This window comes from Dermacentor variabilis, unplaced genomic scaffold (genome assembly GCF_050947875.1).
Source record: "Dermacentor variabilis isolate Ectoservices unplaced genomic scaffold, ASM5094787v1 scaffold_13, whole genome shotgun sequence".
Lineage (NCBI taxonomy): Eukaryota > Metazoa > Arthropoda > Arachnida > Ixodida > Ixodidae > Dermacentor > Dermacentor variabilis.
Window position 1 is genome coordinate 46,711,709 of NW_027460291.1, and position 17,837 is coordinate 46,729,545.

The window sequence follows — 17,837 nt, forward strand, 5'->3', positions numbered from 1 at the left end:
TTAGCAGTTCGCTACAAGGTACGCTCAACACGGCCAAAACGTGGCGCATTCTGAAAGCATTAATGGACCCAGGGAAAACAAAGGCAGAGAGCAACAAGGCAATCCAGAGGCTGATTCACTAGTACGATGGTACCGAAGAGCAGCTAATGGAGGCCTTGAAAAACAAATGCTACGGACAGGAAAGACCCGAAGAATATAAAGGGGAATACCAGGGGGAAGAAAACGCAGATATAAAGAGGCCAATCACACGAGAAGAAGTGAACGCAACTCTGGGGTCCCTAACCAAAAACACAGCAGCGGGAGCAGACAAAATTAACAACTCCCTCATTCTCAACCGAAGCGAGGAGGCGATAGATCAATTAACAATCTACTTAAACAAATTGTGGAACGAGGGAACGATCCCGGAGGAATGGAAACACGCCGAGGTCGTAATGATCCCGAAGCCAGGAAAGAAACTACAGATAGAAAACCTAAGACCAATCTCCCTCACCTCGTGCTTGGGAAAGTTATACGAAAGAATAATCACAAAGAGAATACAGCAACTCATGGAGGGCAAGGAACTGTATCCGCACAGTATGTTTGGCTTCCGAGCAAAGCTATCAACACAGGATGTCCTCCTACAGATTAAGGAAGAGGTCCTAAGCAAAGCACCCAAGACAGCAGAAAACATCATAATGGCACTAGACATCAAGGGAGCCTTCGATAATGTCAGCCACGCGGCAATAATGGAAGGGCTTCAAAACATAAATTCTGGGAAGAGGACTCATGACTACGTGAGAGCCTTCCTAGCAAAAAGAACGGCTACAATAGGACTAGGGGATATAAGAAGCGAAAACTTTGTCACCCCAAGCAAAGGTACGCTACAGGGCTCAGTCATTTCACCCATACTGTTTAACATTGCGATCCTTGGCCTGGCCAGGGAACTAGGCGAAATCGAGGGCATACGACATGCAATGTATGCGGACGATATCACAATATGGGCCAACCAAGGAACGCTAGGACAAAAGCAAGAGAAACTGCAAGAGGCAGCAAACCGCGTAGAAAACTATGTTAAGGCAAGAGGCCTGACTTGCTCCACAGAGAAATCGGAAATACTCAGAATTGGAAAGAACCCCACCAAGGCCGAAATCGAAATAAACTTAGAGGGCCAGCTTATAGCGGAAAAGAACATGATAAGAATTCTAGGAATGTGGCTGCAAAGCAGCGGAAAATGCAGTCACACAATTAGCTTACTCCAAAAATCGACAGATCAAGTAAGCAGGATGATTACGAGAGTTTCAAATAGAAGACATGGCATGAAAGAGGCAGACACGATCAAATTGGTTAAAAGTTTAGTGGTTAGCAGAGTCACATACTCGCTACCTTACCACTTGATGAAGAAGCTAGAAAGAGAACAAGCAGAAACCATACTAAGGAAGGCGTACAAAACGGCACTACACCTAGCGAGGAATACATCAAACGACAAGCTACTGCAGCTAGGAATACACAACACGTTCAGCGAGCTGGCAGAAGCGCAACTAAACACACAAATAGCGAGACTTTGGCAGTCGGCATCAGGAAGAATGCTCCTAAAGAGACTAGGATACGATACGAAAGCGGCAATAGATCGAGAGGCAGACATCCCAGACAACGTCAGACAAACCCTCAGAATAAGTCCAAGTCCACGCAACATGGATGCGAACCTACACGCAGCCAGAAGGCAGGCAAGGGCAGATTACGTGGAAGGCCACCTGGCAACACAGGAAAACACGGTGTACACGGATGCAGGGCTATACCCGTGGGACAAGCACACTAGAACACACAGAGTAGCCACGGCTGTAGTCGACTACATGGGAGAGACAATCAGCTGCGCAACCATAAGGAATTGCACGGTAGCGGAGGGGGAAGAGGTCGCCATAGCGCTTGCAGCGACCGAAGGCTACCGAAGTAACAGATCACTAACCATATTAAGAGACTCCAAAGCTGCATGCAGGCATTACATGCAGGGGAGAGTCTGTAAAGAGGCCCTGCGAATCCTCCTCGGAGCAGGAACCCTCGGAAATAAAAAACACAAACTTTTCTGGATACCGGCCCATACCGGGATAGAAGGGAACGTGAGAGCAGACAGTCTAGTTCGCGAGATCACATACCGAGCTGGACAGATACAGGCTCTCGAGAACCCTACAACGGTGGAGCCGACGCGCGCGAAAATATTAAACTACTATAGAGGGCAGAGAATCAAATATCCTCCGCCACACACACTACTTACACAACAGGAAGCAGCCGACTGGAGAAGGCTACAAACCGGAACTTTCTATAATGTACACATACTAAGTAAAATGTACCCGACACAATACAGAAACTCCTGCCCATGGTGCGGAGAAATACCAACTCTTTACCACATAACATGGGAATGTAAGCATAACTACACATTCCATAAACATAAAAACCCGAGTGCGGAGCAATGGGACGGCCTGCTCACCAGCAGCGAGCTCACCGCCCAAAGGGCAATGGTGCAGCACGCGTGTGAAGTGGCCAGGCTCAGTGGAGCCCTGGAATAGGGGCACACCCGTGCTGAAGAGCCAGGCAGCAAGCGCAAGACGGCTCACCGCTAAACCCCTTGATAGAATCAATAAAGTTTTTTTCTCTCTCTCTCTCTTCACATCCACCGCCAAGGTTTGTGAGTGGTGGCGCTGACTAACAGCTGGGATTTTGTGGCGAATAGACGTGTTCTTCCACGGCTCCGTGTCGGTGACGAAATCATATTTTTTGTGCAAGCTTTGAGCTTTCTTCTTTTTTTTTTATTTCCTGACTTTTTAGCCTTTAAATATTCATTGGGCAGTTTTCGGTTTTTTTCTCTCTTTTCGTGTGCGTGGGTGTGCCTCGTGTATGTTTGGTTTTGCAGGACACTTGGAGCGTCAATTCATGCCACGTGCTTCAACACGTGTAACCAGGTGGGATGTTCTCTCTATAGCCTTTAAATAGTAGCTTGGAAGTGGCAAAGCTAATAGCTATTAGTGGCTTTACTGTGTGTGCTTTGGTCTCGAGAAGATTGCTTTGGTAGGACAGTGAGAGCGTGGCCACGTGGTTGAACACGTGCGAAAAGGTGTCATACCTTAAGTCTGTGCGGCATTGACTGCTTTAAAAACGTTGGTGTGAAATATATTTGCGGGATTTTAAGGATTTAGATTCCGTGCATATTGGTTTTTGCTAGAAATCACGTGCTCTGCATTATAGTAATATTGTATTATAGTATTTGCATTAAAAAAAACCGTGCAATACATGGCAAGAAAGCCGGGAAAGCTTGCAGTGTTGGGGGTCCCTTAAGGGAAGGATGAGAATAGGGAGGGAATCAAGTCAATCGACAAACACTGTGATGTCGTCCTAGGCTGAAGAAAATGGAGGCTTTCAAGGATGAGCTTGTCAAACACTTTGAAGAGCTCAAAAATGAGCTACATAGGGCGCGTGATGCACGGAAGGTGGTGGAAAAAAGACTTCAAGCAGTCGAGGAAAAGCTGAACAGGGCAGCCACTGCGAACGAGAATGGTCGTGACAATGGAACGCAGTCCCCGGACGTGAAAGGATAGGGAGTGTGAGAAAAGCACGTGGAATGTGTGCAACGTGGGCAGGGGGCAGATGGAAAGAGCGGCATCTACCTTGAGGCCGCCAAACAAAAACAAAAAAAGAACAGGCGCGCAGGGGTCAATGCCCTATGTCAAGTCCGAATCACGCGGAAAATGGCAAAGGGAAGCAGAGAGAGCTAGGAGAGAGTGAACTGGTGATTATCACCAGCAATTCAAACCTAGCTAGGTGCTCAAAAGCAATTGTGGAGAGGGTGAAAGACGATGAAAGAGTGGCGGTAGGGACATTTCCAGGGTGGACACTGGGTCCTGTCATTAGCGAGCAAAAGCAAAGCTCGCGGAAATTGCCCACGTGCGCAACCTTGTCACAGTAGCAAGTGGACTAAATGAGGTCCTAAACAGGAAAGGGACCGGACTAGCCCAGCGCTTGGCGAAGGGGGTAGACGGCTTCCGCGAGCGGTCCCCTCGGGCGAAGACCGTGGTGTGCACGGTGCCTGAGGTGCCTGTACTGTACAGTCGCGTACAAACAGTCGTTGTGGCTGCTAATGAGGCGACATGAAAAATGGTCCTAGAGAAAGGTTCGAAGGTTGTCGAAGTAAACATGGAAGTTAGAAGGTGTGGTGGTTTTGAACGAGACGGGTTCCACTTCAGTTACAGGCTTGGGCGAGAAGTGGCCTGGTGACTTGCAGGTCGCGCTGTTGCTTTTTAGGGGGCCCACGGGCACTCATGAGGCCAGAGTAGGCAGTAATGAAGAAGGTTACCTAGGGGAAGCTCAGAATAGCATCGCTGTCAATAACAGAAAAAGGAGGAAAACAAGAGAGCTCGCCATGCAATAGGCTACATCAACATTCATGGCGGCAGAAGACAGGAAAAATTACCAGAGATTGAGGAGCAGTTAAATAGACAACAAATAGAGGTGTATGCGGTTGCAGAAGCGCACCTAACAGGCTCGAAAGAGCTGCCAGTGATTGAGAATCATGTTTGGGAAGGGTGAAACAGAAATAGGCCGGAAAGAAACGGCGGGGGAGTCTAAATATGCATCCATCATGGAGCCAGAAGGCAAAGAGTAAATTCAAAATGTCAAGAGCGTCTTTGGTCATCAGGTACAATGAGTAGAAAAAACACTTGGCTGAGCGTAACGTACTTGTGGACCGGAAATAATTGCACCGAGACGAATGAAGGGTTAGTGGAATGCATAAGTGCTGATAATAAGGATTTCGGGAATGATGCCGAAATTATCCTATTATGTGACATGAATGCCCACATACAGGATCTAGATGACTATACCGACAATAACGGAAAGTCAATGATAGATCTTTCTGGGCAACATAACCTCGTTATCGTGAATACAGGGCCTAAGTTTTAAGGAAAGATCACGTGGGAAGTGGTAAACCAGCAATCTACCATTGATTACTGTCTTATGACAGATGGAATTTACAATAAGTTGAGAGAAATTGTCATTGACGAGGAAGGGTATAGCAGCATAGGGAGTGACCACAAACGCATCATTTTGACAATGGGATATGTAGTTGAAAAAGAGAGCAAGGAGTGCGAAATGGCCATTACAATATTGAACGCCGAATAACTAACAAATATAGTCACAATACTCGAGGAAGAACATGGAAAATGGCCAAGAGTGGGAATATAGTGAGCTTCTAAGTCAAATAACGACAGAAATACGGAAAGAGAAACGACATGTTTGTTCGAATGAGAAAAAGAAAGCGAAAAGCTGGTGGAACAGGGAGATAGGAGGAGCGATCGTCAAACGACAGAAATCAACCCGAGTGCACAGGCAGGCAAAAAAGGCGCAGTTGCTGCAGGATGAAGTAGCCAGTAAATAGGAAATATACCGGGAGAAAAAGTCTATGGTTCAGAAACTGGTGCAAGCAAAGATAAAAAGGTGAAAGTGAATGCTGGTTGTCAGAAATACGTGACAAAAAGAAGGCCGCACCTAGAATATTTTGTAACCACATAAATTTATTAGGCAGGAAGTCAACAACAATACAACAACATACCCTAGACAAAGATGGAAACAAATTGGTAGGGGAAGTGCAAGATTAAATTACATCCGAAAAATAACAGCCATATCTTTTGGCAAGGCAATGACGAGGTTGTATTTGAAGAAAAAGAGAGCATGAAAGAGAAGCGGAAGAGGAACTGGTGCTGACAAATTTCAACTAGAAGAAAGCCGAAGAGAAAATTTTTAGGCGCACAGCCACAGGTCTACACGAGGTTCCTGTTAGGCTTATTAATGAACTAGGACCAAAAGTAAGGAAGCTCTGGTGAAAGGAGTGGAAAAAGCTTTAAAAGATAGACGAATATCAGACACATGGCGACAAAGTAGAATGAATTTATTTTATAAAGGTAAGGGGGAGAAAGATAGAATTCACTCGTATAGACCGCTGACCATCACATCGATAATATACATGTTAGCGATGCAGGCAATCCAATTAAACCTGCAAGCATGGGGAGAGAATAACTTTCAATACATGAAGCTCCAATAGTGATGGCACACTAGGAAGGAACAAAGACAGGACAAGGCGTTTTACTGCAGAGAATAATGTCATTTTGCGAGAACTTCAGAATGGCTTCAGAATAGGTAGTGTTGCATCTGGAGGACAATCCCAAATGCTGTCCCCCAGATTTTTGGACCGTGCCGTTGAGTGTGGGAGTTGGCCGAGGTTGAGGAGCACTTTCAGATGAAAACTGGAGATTTATTTACATTATTTGCAGTGAGAGTACAAAGAAATTAACAGTCATAAAGTCATTACGGGCCGGCAGCAACTCGGACGCTGCGGCCCTTGGCAAGAAGCTCGAAAGAGATGAATGAGAGAATGCTCTCTTGCTGCTCCCGGTCTCTGGCTTTTAACCCCTCCGATGTCTCGAAGTCACGTCCTGTTCGACCAATCGGCGAGCCCGCTCAGGTGGCGTCATTTTAGGCCAATCGGCGAACCCGCTCAGGTGTCGTCATTTTCGGTCAATGATAGGCGCCCGTGCGAGTGTACGTGACATTCGGCTCAGAGGGTCACTTCTTGGGCTCCAATTGTCCGAGGGATTACTTGTCTGCGGTATTGCCTTCTTGGTCTGCAACTGCCGTCACAAAGGCGGACGGGGGTGATTGCTGCCAGGCCTTCACGGTGCATTGCAGCCGTCTTGCCTCGCGGCTTGCAAGCGCTCAGAGGGGCCAGGCGGTTTGTTCTCGAGCGACCTTTCAGAGCCGCAAAGTAGCTTTGCTCCGGACCTACGTTACCTGGAAGCGTGCCAGGCTCCCGGTACACTTTAGGGAAGAGTCAAGCAGTGAACAGCTCCACATGCGGCGCACGAAGTGGGGGACGCCAATTTGTTTAGAGGTGCCGCGCCTCGGGAACGTGGTAGATGTGCTTCTGCGTTCCTTACTTGGGTGTGGCGCGATTCGATGTGGTCTGGTGAACTCGAAGGAGGCTCAGGAAAAGGTCCCGTATCTAGCAGTAGGCGTTTGGATGATAACTTATTTGTTGTTACTCAATGTATTGATATATCAAAAGTAGAAAGCAGACCGTTATATGTGGCCCCATTAGATATTACACGAGCGTATGATGATGAAGACCGCAACATTTTGTGGGATATTCTGGAAGGGAAGGCTTAGGATGACGATTTTCTACATCTTTTGAAATAGATTTACCCAGAAAATACCATTTGCGTTGAATGGGAACGGCTGAGGCGCGAGGAGAAAGTTGATATCAACAAGGGACTGAGGCAGGAGTGCCCTTTATCCACACTGATTTTTATGACTTACACGGGGAGGATGAAGAGGGCGCTAGAAGGAAGTAATATCGGGTTTAATCTCTTATACAAACAGGCGGGTGCAGTAGTAGAGCAGCAGCTTTCAGGTTTATTTGATGCGGACGAGATTTTGTTGCTAGCTAACAAGCAAAATGATTTGCAACGTCTGGCTCATATCTGTCGGTATGAAGGCGAGAATTTAGGTCTCACATTTGGCGTTAGAGGATCAGGTGTTACGATATTCAATGAATACAGTGAACAGATAGTGGCAATACGGGGCCAGGAGTTACTTCGGGTAAAAGAAAATAGATACCTTGGTATATGGAAAAACGAAGGCAATATATATATATATATATATATATATATATATATATATATATATATATATATATATATATATATGGAAACACAGGAAAAAACAATAGCAGTAAAGGGGACGAGAAATGCAGTCATAATGAAGCACAGGTCGCTACGGGGATACAATAGAAACGAGGTGCTCTGGGGCATGTGGAACGGTGTAGTGGTTCCAGGACTTACTTTTGGAAATGCGGTTGTTTGCTTGAAATCAGGGGTACAATCAGGGCTCGACGAGAACCAAAGGTCAGTGGAACGCCTGACCCTGGGCGCTCACGGGAAGACTACAAATAAAGCTATGCAGGGTGATGTGGGCTGGACTAGTTTTGAAGTGAGGAAAGCTCACAGTAAAATTGATTATGAAAAACAAGTGAGGAACATGGAAGAAAGTAAATGGGCTGGGAGAAAGTTGAGGTATTTGTACTGAAAAAAACATGGATTCAAAGTGGAGGAAAAGAACTAGGAAGCTTACCAGCAAGTATGCGGCCTGTACGGTGGGAAACACAACAACAAAGAAGGTCAAGCGGAAAGTCAGAGAGGCTGAAATAATCTCATGGCTGGCGGCAGTGGAAAAGAAACCTGTCATGATTAACTGATTAACATGATGATTAACATGATTAACATGATGTCAGAAAAAACGAAATGGAGAAAGAAACAATTTATGATTACTCAAAGGGAAGCTCATTACTTTTCGAAGCGAGATAAGGATGCCTAGAACATGCACCTATAAAGTGAGATATAAGTAGGGAGAAGAAGCATGTGCTTGCTGCGGTAAAGCTAGTGAAACAATGGAGCATGTTTCATTAGAATGTGCAGATATCTGCCCAGCGGTCGGTTTAGGCACCACTGGCCTCCTTGAAGCCGTTGGGTTCAGCGAGAGCACGGGGTAAGGACACACTAGTAAGATCTTGATGTGGGCTCTTTGGCTCATATTTAGAACTGAGGTTAAACAGCGCGAATAAAACAAGGACACAAGGAAACAAATGCCACAGACAAGCGCTTGTCTGTGGTATTTGTTTGCTTGTGTCCTTGTTTGATTCGCGCTGTTTAACCTCAGTTCTAAATGAAACATGTCTGCAATAGAGATTAGTAAGAGCTCATTGGAAGATTGGCGGAACTATGGAAACGACAAAAAAACGGAGACGTACAAAAACAAAGTTGGTACAAAGAAATCATCGTGGGTATTGTTTGTCTTTTTTTTTTCATTGTTTAACCTAAGTAGGACATTAGGCAGTATAATAGCAAGAGCTTGGTGGCGCAGCCCACCGCCCCGTTCCAAAGGGAACGCTCATAACATCAATCCATCCATCCAGGGTTAGTTTTAGGAGCAACTTATAAATACGCCAGAAATTGGATGCGAAAACGGCGCCACGGTAGTTCAATTGCTAGAGCATCACACGTGTGCTGCGAAGACGTGGGATCGTTCCCCACCTGCACCAAGTTGTTTTTAATCCGCTTTCCTTTCCATTAATTTATCATTGTTTTTATTTAAATAATAAGTACAAGTAATTTCCATTGTGTTGTCCTTGGTGTTTTCGTTTGTTGGTTTCCTATGATATATATATATATATATATATATATATATATATATATATATATATATATATATATATATATATATATATATATATATACAGTGAAGTAGAAGCGCGCATGAAGCGATTTCTTGCCGTTTCGGTTCGGCCGGGGTCCGGTCACGTGATTGCGCTGTTTCAGAGGAGCCGATTTATGTGGAACTCTTCACTAAGCCACAACTCGCAAAATTTGAACCAGAAACCAAGGTATTATTGGGGAACATTCTTCAGCTAACTCATCTTTACCTGTGGGATGACTGTAATGCTCCTTCGTAGCATCTGGAGTGGTACCGTCGAGATGTCAACGCCGTCGATAAGGATGCGACCCCCGGTTGGCCTGAGCACACGCAAGAGGGCGAGTACCAGTGACGACTTGCCCGCTCCGGTGCGCCCCACCACTCCGACCTGTAACGTGAGGAGAATGATCAGTCTGTTACAATTGCATGGATTACAAGAAGTGAGCGTTAGAACAAGGCACGCTTCTGTTTGAATGTAAAAGTGCGCACTCCTCTTTTATTGACATTTAAAAGCAGCCAAAGGTGCGATTAGTACTTTTCGTAGGAGCACAGCACGCATAAATTAAGGTACCTATGGGCAGCATTAGTAGAGAAACTATTCAGCCATCTCATTTTCATACACGCCATGGTAAATTAAGGCGTTTTTAATGCATGTTGTAGCACTTGCACGTGGCTTCCCTGCCTCTGCTCCATTGATTAAACAAAGTTTTGGCAAAAGTCAACACAGTGAGATTTGTGTCCTCGTTAACATATGCTCATATCCAGCAGTTCTGGCGTGTAACCCAAGGAAATGAAAAGGAAAAAAATCATACAAAAATAAAACGCCACCTCTGCGCGTGCGTGCGGTGGTGGATCGGCTGTGTGTTAGTATTTATTTATTTATTTATTTATTTATTTTGTAATGAAGCAGACGCTCCCCTGTGTATGTGCCGTCTGAAGAGGAAGACGAAGGGCCGTGCCGTGATCTCGGCGACCCCGTGCTTCGGACAGCCCTTGCAGTGCCTTGTTTTACCTAGCGTTCCACAACGTCGTGAACGAGAATAAACCTCATCGCATTTGGTGGAGGTGCTGGGTATGATGAATACGTCATCGCTTATGCGAGCCGTACTCTAAAGAAAGCAGAATTAAATTACTCCGTCACAGAAAAGGAGTGTCTAGCGATCATCTGGGCATTAAGCAAGTTTCGCCCATATATACCTTTACGGCCGTTCTTTCGCCGTTGTTACTGACCACCATGCCCTTTGTTGGCTTTCTTCCTTGAAAGACCCGTCTGGACGCTTGGGACGTTGGGCGCTTCGCTTGCAAGGGTACGACATCCGCGTCATGTACCGCTCCGGTCGCAAGCACTCCGACGCTGATGCGCTCTCTCGCTCCCCACTGACGCCTGATTTGGCGTCGTCAGTTCCTCGTCCACCCTGTCACCGTTCACCATCACTGACATGCTCACAGAGCAGCTCAAGGACCCATCCCTCAATGTTACTCGACTACCTTGCTGCTCCGTCTGATGTCCCTTCGACACGAGCACTGCGTCGCCAAGCAACCCACTTTTCAGTGCGGGACAACATTCTATATCGCCGAAACTACATGCCCGACGGACGCAAATGGCTCCTCGCTATACCTCGTCATATGCGCACTGACGTCTGCGCGTCTTTTCACGCTGACCCCCTAAGCGCTCATGCCGGCGTCCTCAAAACTGAGACAAGGTTGCGTCAGCGCTATTATTGGAGAGGCATGTACAACTTTGTGCAAAAGTACATTCAGTCTTGCACTACATGCCAACAAAGCAAGACACCTACACAGCGTTTCACAGGACCGTTGCAGCCGCTGCCACGCCCATCTCCTCCGTTCGACCGCGTCGGCATCGACCTCTACAGCCCGTTTCCATGCAGCGGGCGTGGAAATCGGTGGATTATTGTCGGCGTAGATCACCTTACTCGCTACGCTGAGACTGCAGCTCTGCCAGCAGCGACCGACCGTGACGTTGGTTTTTTCATCCTTCACAATTTTGTTCTTCGCCACGCTGCTCGCCGAGAATTACTGAGTGATAGGGGCCGTGTCTTCCTGTCGGAGGGCATCCAAGCCCTCCTCGCTGAGTGCAGGATAATTCATCGCAAATCGACCGCGTAAAATCCCCAAACCAACGGTCTGAGCGAGCGCTTCAACCACACACTTGGCGACATGTTGCGGATCTATATTTCATCCGACCACTCCAATTGGGACACCGTACTCCCCTTTGTTACGTTCGCGTACAACACCGCGACGCAAGCGACCACCGGCTTTTTCCCCTTTTTCCTTGTGTATGGCCGTAAGCCTTCATGCCCTTTGGACACCATACTGCTGTACCAACCTGACGCTACAGAGTATACTCCGCTTTCCGAAGTCGCCAAATATGGTGTAGATTGCCGTCAGCTGGCACGTGCCCTGACTAGTGAGACTCAAGAACGTCAAAAGACAAGACATGACCGTGCTCATCAACCACCGCACAACTTTGTTCCTGATTCGCTTGTGTGGCTTTGGATACCAGCCAACATTCCTGGCCTTTCTTCCAAACTCCTGGCGCGTTATCACAGTCCATACCGTATAATCGAGGCCACTTCACCGGTCAACTACATCGTCGAGCCGCTCACAGTGTCACCAGACCCGCGTCGTCGTGGGCGGCGACGCAGGTCTCGTTCACGACGTTGTGGAACGCTAGGTAAAACAAGGCACTGCAAGGGCTTTCCGAAGCACGGGGTCGCTCGAGATCACGGCACGGCCCTTCGTCTTCCTCTTCAGGCGGCACATACACAGGGGCGCGTCTCCTTCATTACAATTTATTTAATATACCATCAGTGCCTGAGGCATCATAGAGGGGTGTGGTACAAAAGGAAATATGGTGCATCAGAAGTAAACAAAACGCAGTGATTAATACAGAACAGGTTGTTAGATTACAAATGGTTTCTTTTTATAGAATGCTAGCTGCTGTGTCACAAAAGAACAACAAATAATACTGTTTATAAAATGTTAGCTAAAGTTTCACGAAAAAGGCTGTTACCAGGAATATTTACAATAACAGCGATAAAGTGGTTGAAATTTATACACGTGCGAGGGAAAAATGACTGGGATACATACTTTACGTTACGCAGATTGGTTCGGAACTATATGACAGTGATCAACAAGGTACGATACATGATGTAATCTTGTAAAGAATTGCGTATGCACTGTAGGATGATGATAAATCCTATGAATATGTGCCGGACGTTCAATTCCACGTCGAAGAGACAGCAAGGGAAGATTAAAGTTGGATTTCATGGAGGAAATGCTCGCAGTTCCATTATACTTACGAAAGATAATGCGAACTTGGATATTTTGGAAACTTGTAAACTTGTTATGAGGTTATCCTGGCAGGCATCCCACACAGATGTAGCTTATTATAATTTAGGATATATTAGAGTTTTTTAGGGTAGGTGTTTTAGGCTAGATGGTGAGGTAGAAAAGTTACGGCGCAATTAGGCTAACATACGGCTAGTGTTGTTAATAGCGTACTAGGTGTGAATTGACCATGGTACGTTTGTAATAATATGGACAGCTAGTAAGTTATAAAAGTTAACTGCCTCTAAAGGAACGTTGTTTAAGCGTAAGTGGTGTGTTGGTTTAAAACACGAGACACATGTAGTACTTTATATTTGTTAACATTTAGTTCCACTAACCACAACTTGCACCTCTTAGATAGTCCGTTGAGATCGAGTTGCAAATTGTTAACGTCGGTTTCATTGGTTACTTCGTGAACAATAACACAATCGTTAGCGAAGAAGTGTGCGTTAGAGGCTATAGTGTAGCAGAAAGGTCGTTAATATAAAGGAGAAAAAAGAGAGGGCCCAGAACTAATCCTTGGGGTACCCAAGAGTATACATCCCTGAAAGGAGAACTAAAACTATTAGCTCTGATAAATTGAGTGTGATTTGTTAGAAACAACTTAATCGGCGTGAGGAGGTTAGGATCTAGATTTAGTTTATTTAATTTGTACAAGAGAAGTCTGTGGCAAACCTTGTCCCCCTCCCCCAAATGCTTTAACGAAATCTAACAAAATACAATCGGCAAAAGAAGACCGATCTAAAATTCGATGTAGCATGAGAATCGATGAAACCTGTTGTGTTTCACATGGCAAAGTTTTAGGACAGCCATGAGGTGCTGGGGTGAAGAATGAATTATACTCAAGGAAATTAACAAGGTTAGAAAAAATTACGTGTTGGAGTAGTTCACAATATGTACTAGTCAACGAAAATATGTTACTTTCTGGGAGCAAGATAAGCGAAACGATACAAATGTGACCCAATTGATTACGAGATCTGTTTGTAAACGAACTTTCAGCATCCTAGTAATTGTTTTGACGGTTCAGAAATTGTATATACACTGAGACGGCCAACTGCATATGCAATGTGGAATACAATATATTGGCTCAGAAGAAAACCCCAAAACAGAGCAGGATTATAAGTTGGAAAGATGAAGGTAGCTACCCCCACGAAAGGTAACGGAATCATTCAAGAAAATTTTGCCCCTTTCTACTTCTACATAAGGGTCCAATCAGGCCATTTCATAACCTAAGCAAAATGTAATTGCCATATATGGACCATGTGCTCAACAATAAGACTACAATCCCAAAACCAAGACACATGCTTATTCCTTGTTTAAAAAATCAAATATTGCGCTGTTTTTGCTGACTGCAAATAAATTATCAATGCGTATTTATACTGAATGACGCTACCTTTACTTCTTGGAAGACCCTAAACGAGTAGTTCGACGCAGCCTTTAAGATCTTTTGTCTCTGTTTTGGGGCTATTGCAGTGTAAGAGCACGTAGTGTCTGGGCCATCCGCAAGTACCACTTAAAAGCAAAGCACCCACAAAACAATGGGTTAAGTGCTTCTTCGAAAAAACACACTCAGTGCTTCGTGGAACAATCTATGCTTATTGAGCTAACACTACTCAATCGTCGTACTATTTTCGTTAAACAGTGTTGGAAAACGCTGAAATAGTAGATGTTGGCACCTGCTCCAGGCCACTCTAGTCTACGACAGTCTGTGACTCGCACATTCTTTAGAAGTGATTCGTTCAGTACGGGCACCTTTTCCATGGGCTGAATTTCGAATGTGACGTCACTTAGCACATCTGGAAGCACGTATGGACGATAGGAAGATGAGTAATTCTGGAACTCAATCCTCCCTTCATTGGGCCAGCTGGACAGGTATTCGGAGAGCGGAGCCTTTGTTTTGCTGCACGCCGTTGGTACGTCGGCCTGCAAATGGTACCACGAATTCATAATACTTAGAGTACGCACCATAAAAAGCTAGTTAAGACATTTGTTTGCTCATATTATGAGATGTACCCTTTATTAACAAGACTAGATTATGCAGCAAAAATGTCTTGTGTAGTACAGCATCGGGTCCCAATACTATTAAAGCAGTTTTTTAGTCACGCCTTTTTCGAAAGTGTTAAATACTCTTTCATTGAAACGTGCAATGCCTGTTTGTCATTTATTCATTTTCTGAAAGTGGAATAAAGTATACCATTGCTTGAATATTTCATTGAAGGTTCTTTGGGCAAGACAAAATATCCGCCCGTAGTGGTTACCTACCCGCCGTGCTTGCTTAGTGGCTATGGTGTTGGACTGCTAAGCACGAGGTCACGGGATCGTATTCAGGCCACAACGGCGGCAGCATTTCAATGGGGGTGAAATGGGAAAACATCAGTGTACTTAGATTTACGCGGATGCTAAAAAAGTTGCAGGTGGTCCGAATTTCCCAAGTCCTCTACTACGGCGTGCCTCATGATGAGATCGTGGTTTTAAGTTAAGAATAAGGGCTGTAAGTATGTGATGTTATAAGATGGGCATGCACTCTCGACATTGCTAACTGAGAGTTGTTGAAATGCGGGCCGCCTTCTGTAATATATATATATATATATATATATATATATATATATATATATATATATATATATATATATATATATATATATATATATATATATATTCTGCCCATTAAGTAACGGTGGTGATCTGCACTGAAGTTGGGCAAATAAGCACACGTGCAATATATCCTCAATTTCTGGTTATGACAGCGAGGTAAACATCATTTGCATATCACTGGATCAAAAAATTCACGGACGATTACGCTACTCCCTAATGCGAAATTTGAGCGCACCTGTATACGTGTTTTCAATTCCGCGATATCTTTGCTATCGCGGATAATCCGTTTCATGCGGCACTTTCCAAACGGAGCGAAGTGTGGGGCGTCGGCCTCGCTAGTCGGGAGATCGCAAGAGCAGCGCGTGTGTGACACGTGGGTGGAATTCCCAGGAGCCGCGCAACTCTGGTGCCATATCGTAGCCATCGTTGCCCACAGCCCGTCTTGCGCGGCACTACGCCTTTCTTCTCACGCGTTTGTTCCACCTTCGACGAGAGCCACCCTTCGTTGCAGGGAAGTCGTGCCACCAGTATCAGCAGCGACAACACCCAAGGGAGCGTCACTTTGAGCTCTTACTCGTAGCCGCTCGCCATCGCCTCTTGCCGGAGCAGTTATCACCATCACACACGCTGATACAGCGGACTGAGCTCAGCAGCTGATGCCGCAGCCGAACGTAGTCCTCCTCACCTCACAGCATCTTGACCTCCCCCCCCCCTCTCGGAAGCGCAGAGGAGCTCGCCTGCGCGGGTTCGCTGCCGTGGGCGCCGGCCACTCAGCGCATGCGCAGCCCCGTCTGCCCTCCGCCCCTTCTCCGATTTCTACCTCATGGCTCCACTGTACCATCCTCCAGCACTTTCTTCCTCCTCTCTTCACTGTCGGCATTCGCTCATCTCCCACTTGCAATCCTCTCGGCGCTCGTTCGCTCGGTTACGCCGACACCGCCGACGGTCGCCTCGAGAACGGGCTATGAAGAACAGCGTTCTAAAACATGAAGTGGACACCTATAGACCACCATTGAAGCGATTGCGAACTGAAAATGAAGAAGAGGAAAAGTTGGATCTTAAATGTGGAACGAGACTATGGCTGCGTAAGCCTGTGTTTAGAAGAAATGTGGTGCGCGAGTACTCTACATTTCGAGTGTGAATTCAAATTGACTTTGATACGCTAATAAAACTTTTGGAATATTCGATTCAGTTGAAATATAACACATCACACTTATTTGAGTCTAGGAGGGAAGACAGAGGCAAGGCGAGAGGGTTCTGAATAATGTTCATGCGGGATAACAGCAGTTACCACGTATAGGCGCAAGTTCCTGGGTAAACAAACGGAGAAGCTAAATTCTGCACAATAATTTCAAGTTATCGTGATAACAAGTATATGGACACTCGAAGTGAATTTCGGCCGTCGCCATCGCGGTGATGTTCCGTATTAAGTCCAAACACGATAACATCGTAGCCGCGTACCGTATGCTGTTTGTGAGAAAGATTGCGAGCGTCAGCCGGTGATCGCGGCTCAACCTCGCGCGCTAAAGGGAGGAAGGCGGAGCGGAAGCGCGCCGTCTTCTACCGCGCGCTATGCACGGGGGTGCAGCCGAGGGAGAGGGAAATCGTTCTACTCCTGCGGCTGCTGCTTACAGGGCGGCCACATGGGCGCCATATGTCGAAAGCGAGCTGCGCTGTGGACAAAGCGAATGCGCCGAGTGCCGGTAGCTTCGCATGCGCTGTGATTTCGATGTTTAGTTCGTTTTGAAGCGAGAGACACACGAAGGTCAATTCCCTCGCTGCTGCTGCCGCATTGCCTCACTGCAGCATTTTGACAGCGAGTTTCTGCGGTCATCGAGGGCGATGTGTTCACGTTTACCTGTGCGCGCATAACACCGTGCTTCTTAATTCAGTTAGTAAGCAAATGTTTACAACTTTATACAAATAATAAAACTATTATCCTTACTTCGCATAGCTGTCTACTAATTTGCTAATCGCAATTGGGGCTTCACCTTTCGAGTGAAACTACGTGCTCTTAAATAGGGTGCTTAGCGTTGGGGCAGCCTACAGAGTGGATACTCGACCGAAAAATAACAATTTCATCAGACAGATTTCGCGACGTCTTTCATCCGTTAAACGAACGCGCGATGCTGCAGTATAACACCTAGACTTCAACGAACGAAACAATGTATACGCGTCTGGTGGCGTGCTGTCTCTCTGATTCATTATTGTCATAGTACAGAACGCATGACTGCCTTCGAGTTGTTTTGCTTTTACAACGTGCCATATTTGCAGGACGTTCAGTTGTGAACGCCACTGAAGTTATGAAATAATGTAATTACGATTTTCTTCTCTGCGAAAGAGACTCCACTTTCGCTGTTTCTTGCTGGGTTTAGAAATGAGAAAAATTCACTCGATTCACGATTCGAAGGCCGTTTTTGTCGAACATTCGTATTAAATTACATATGGGAACACTGCTATTGAAGAATTTCTTTAAAAATTCAGCTACAGGCTTCATATAATTAAAAAAAGAAATAACTAATCAGAAAAAGCCACAGTGGAAAGAAATTTCACAAGAATTACAAGAACACATTGCTAGAAATTAAGCGATGCCTTCGCAGAAGTATAGGAATTATACAGGGCAA

General features: G+C 45.7%; 1 protein-coding gene across 1 annotated transcript in view; it reads right to left on the reverse strand.

Moving 5' to 3' along the window:
• The window catches only part of LOC142566662 (ATP-binding cassette sub-family C member 2-like), a 104,797-nt gene that overhangs the window by 21,704 nt on the left and 65,256 nt on the right, over nucleotides 1-17,837 (reverse strand). The window contains exons 10-11 of the mRNA XM_075677494.1: nucleotides 14,371-14,541; nucleotides 9,497-9,655 (exon numbers count right to left, since the gene is read on the reverse strand). Of these exons, the coding sequence (XP_075533609.1) occupies nucleotides 9,497-9,655; nucleotides 14,371-14,541 (330 nt within the window). The remainder of the gene's footprint in view (nucleotides 1-9,496; nucleotides 9,656-14,370; nucleotides 14,542-17,837) is intronic.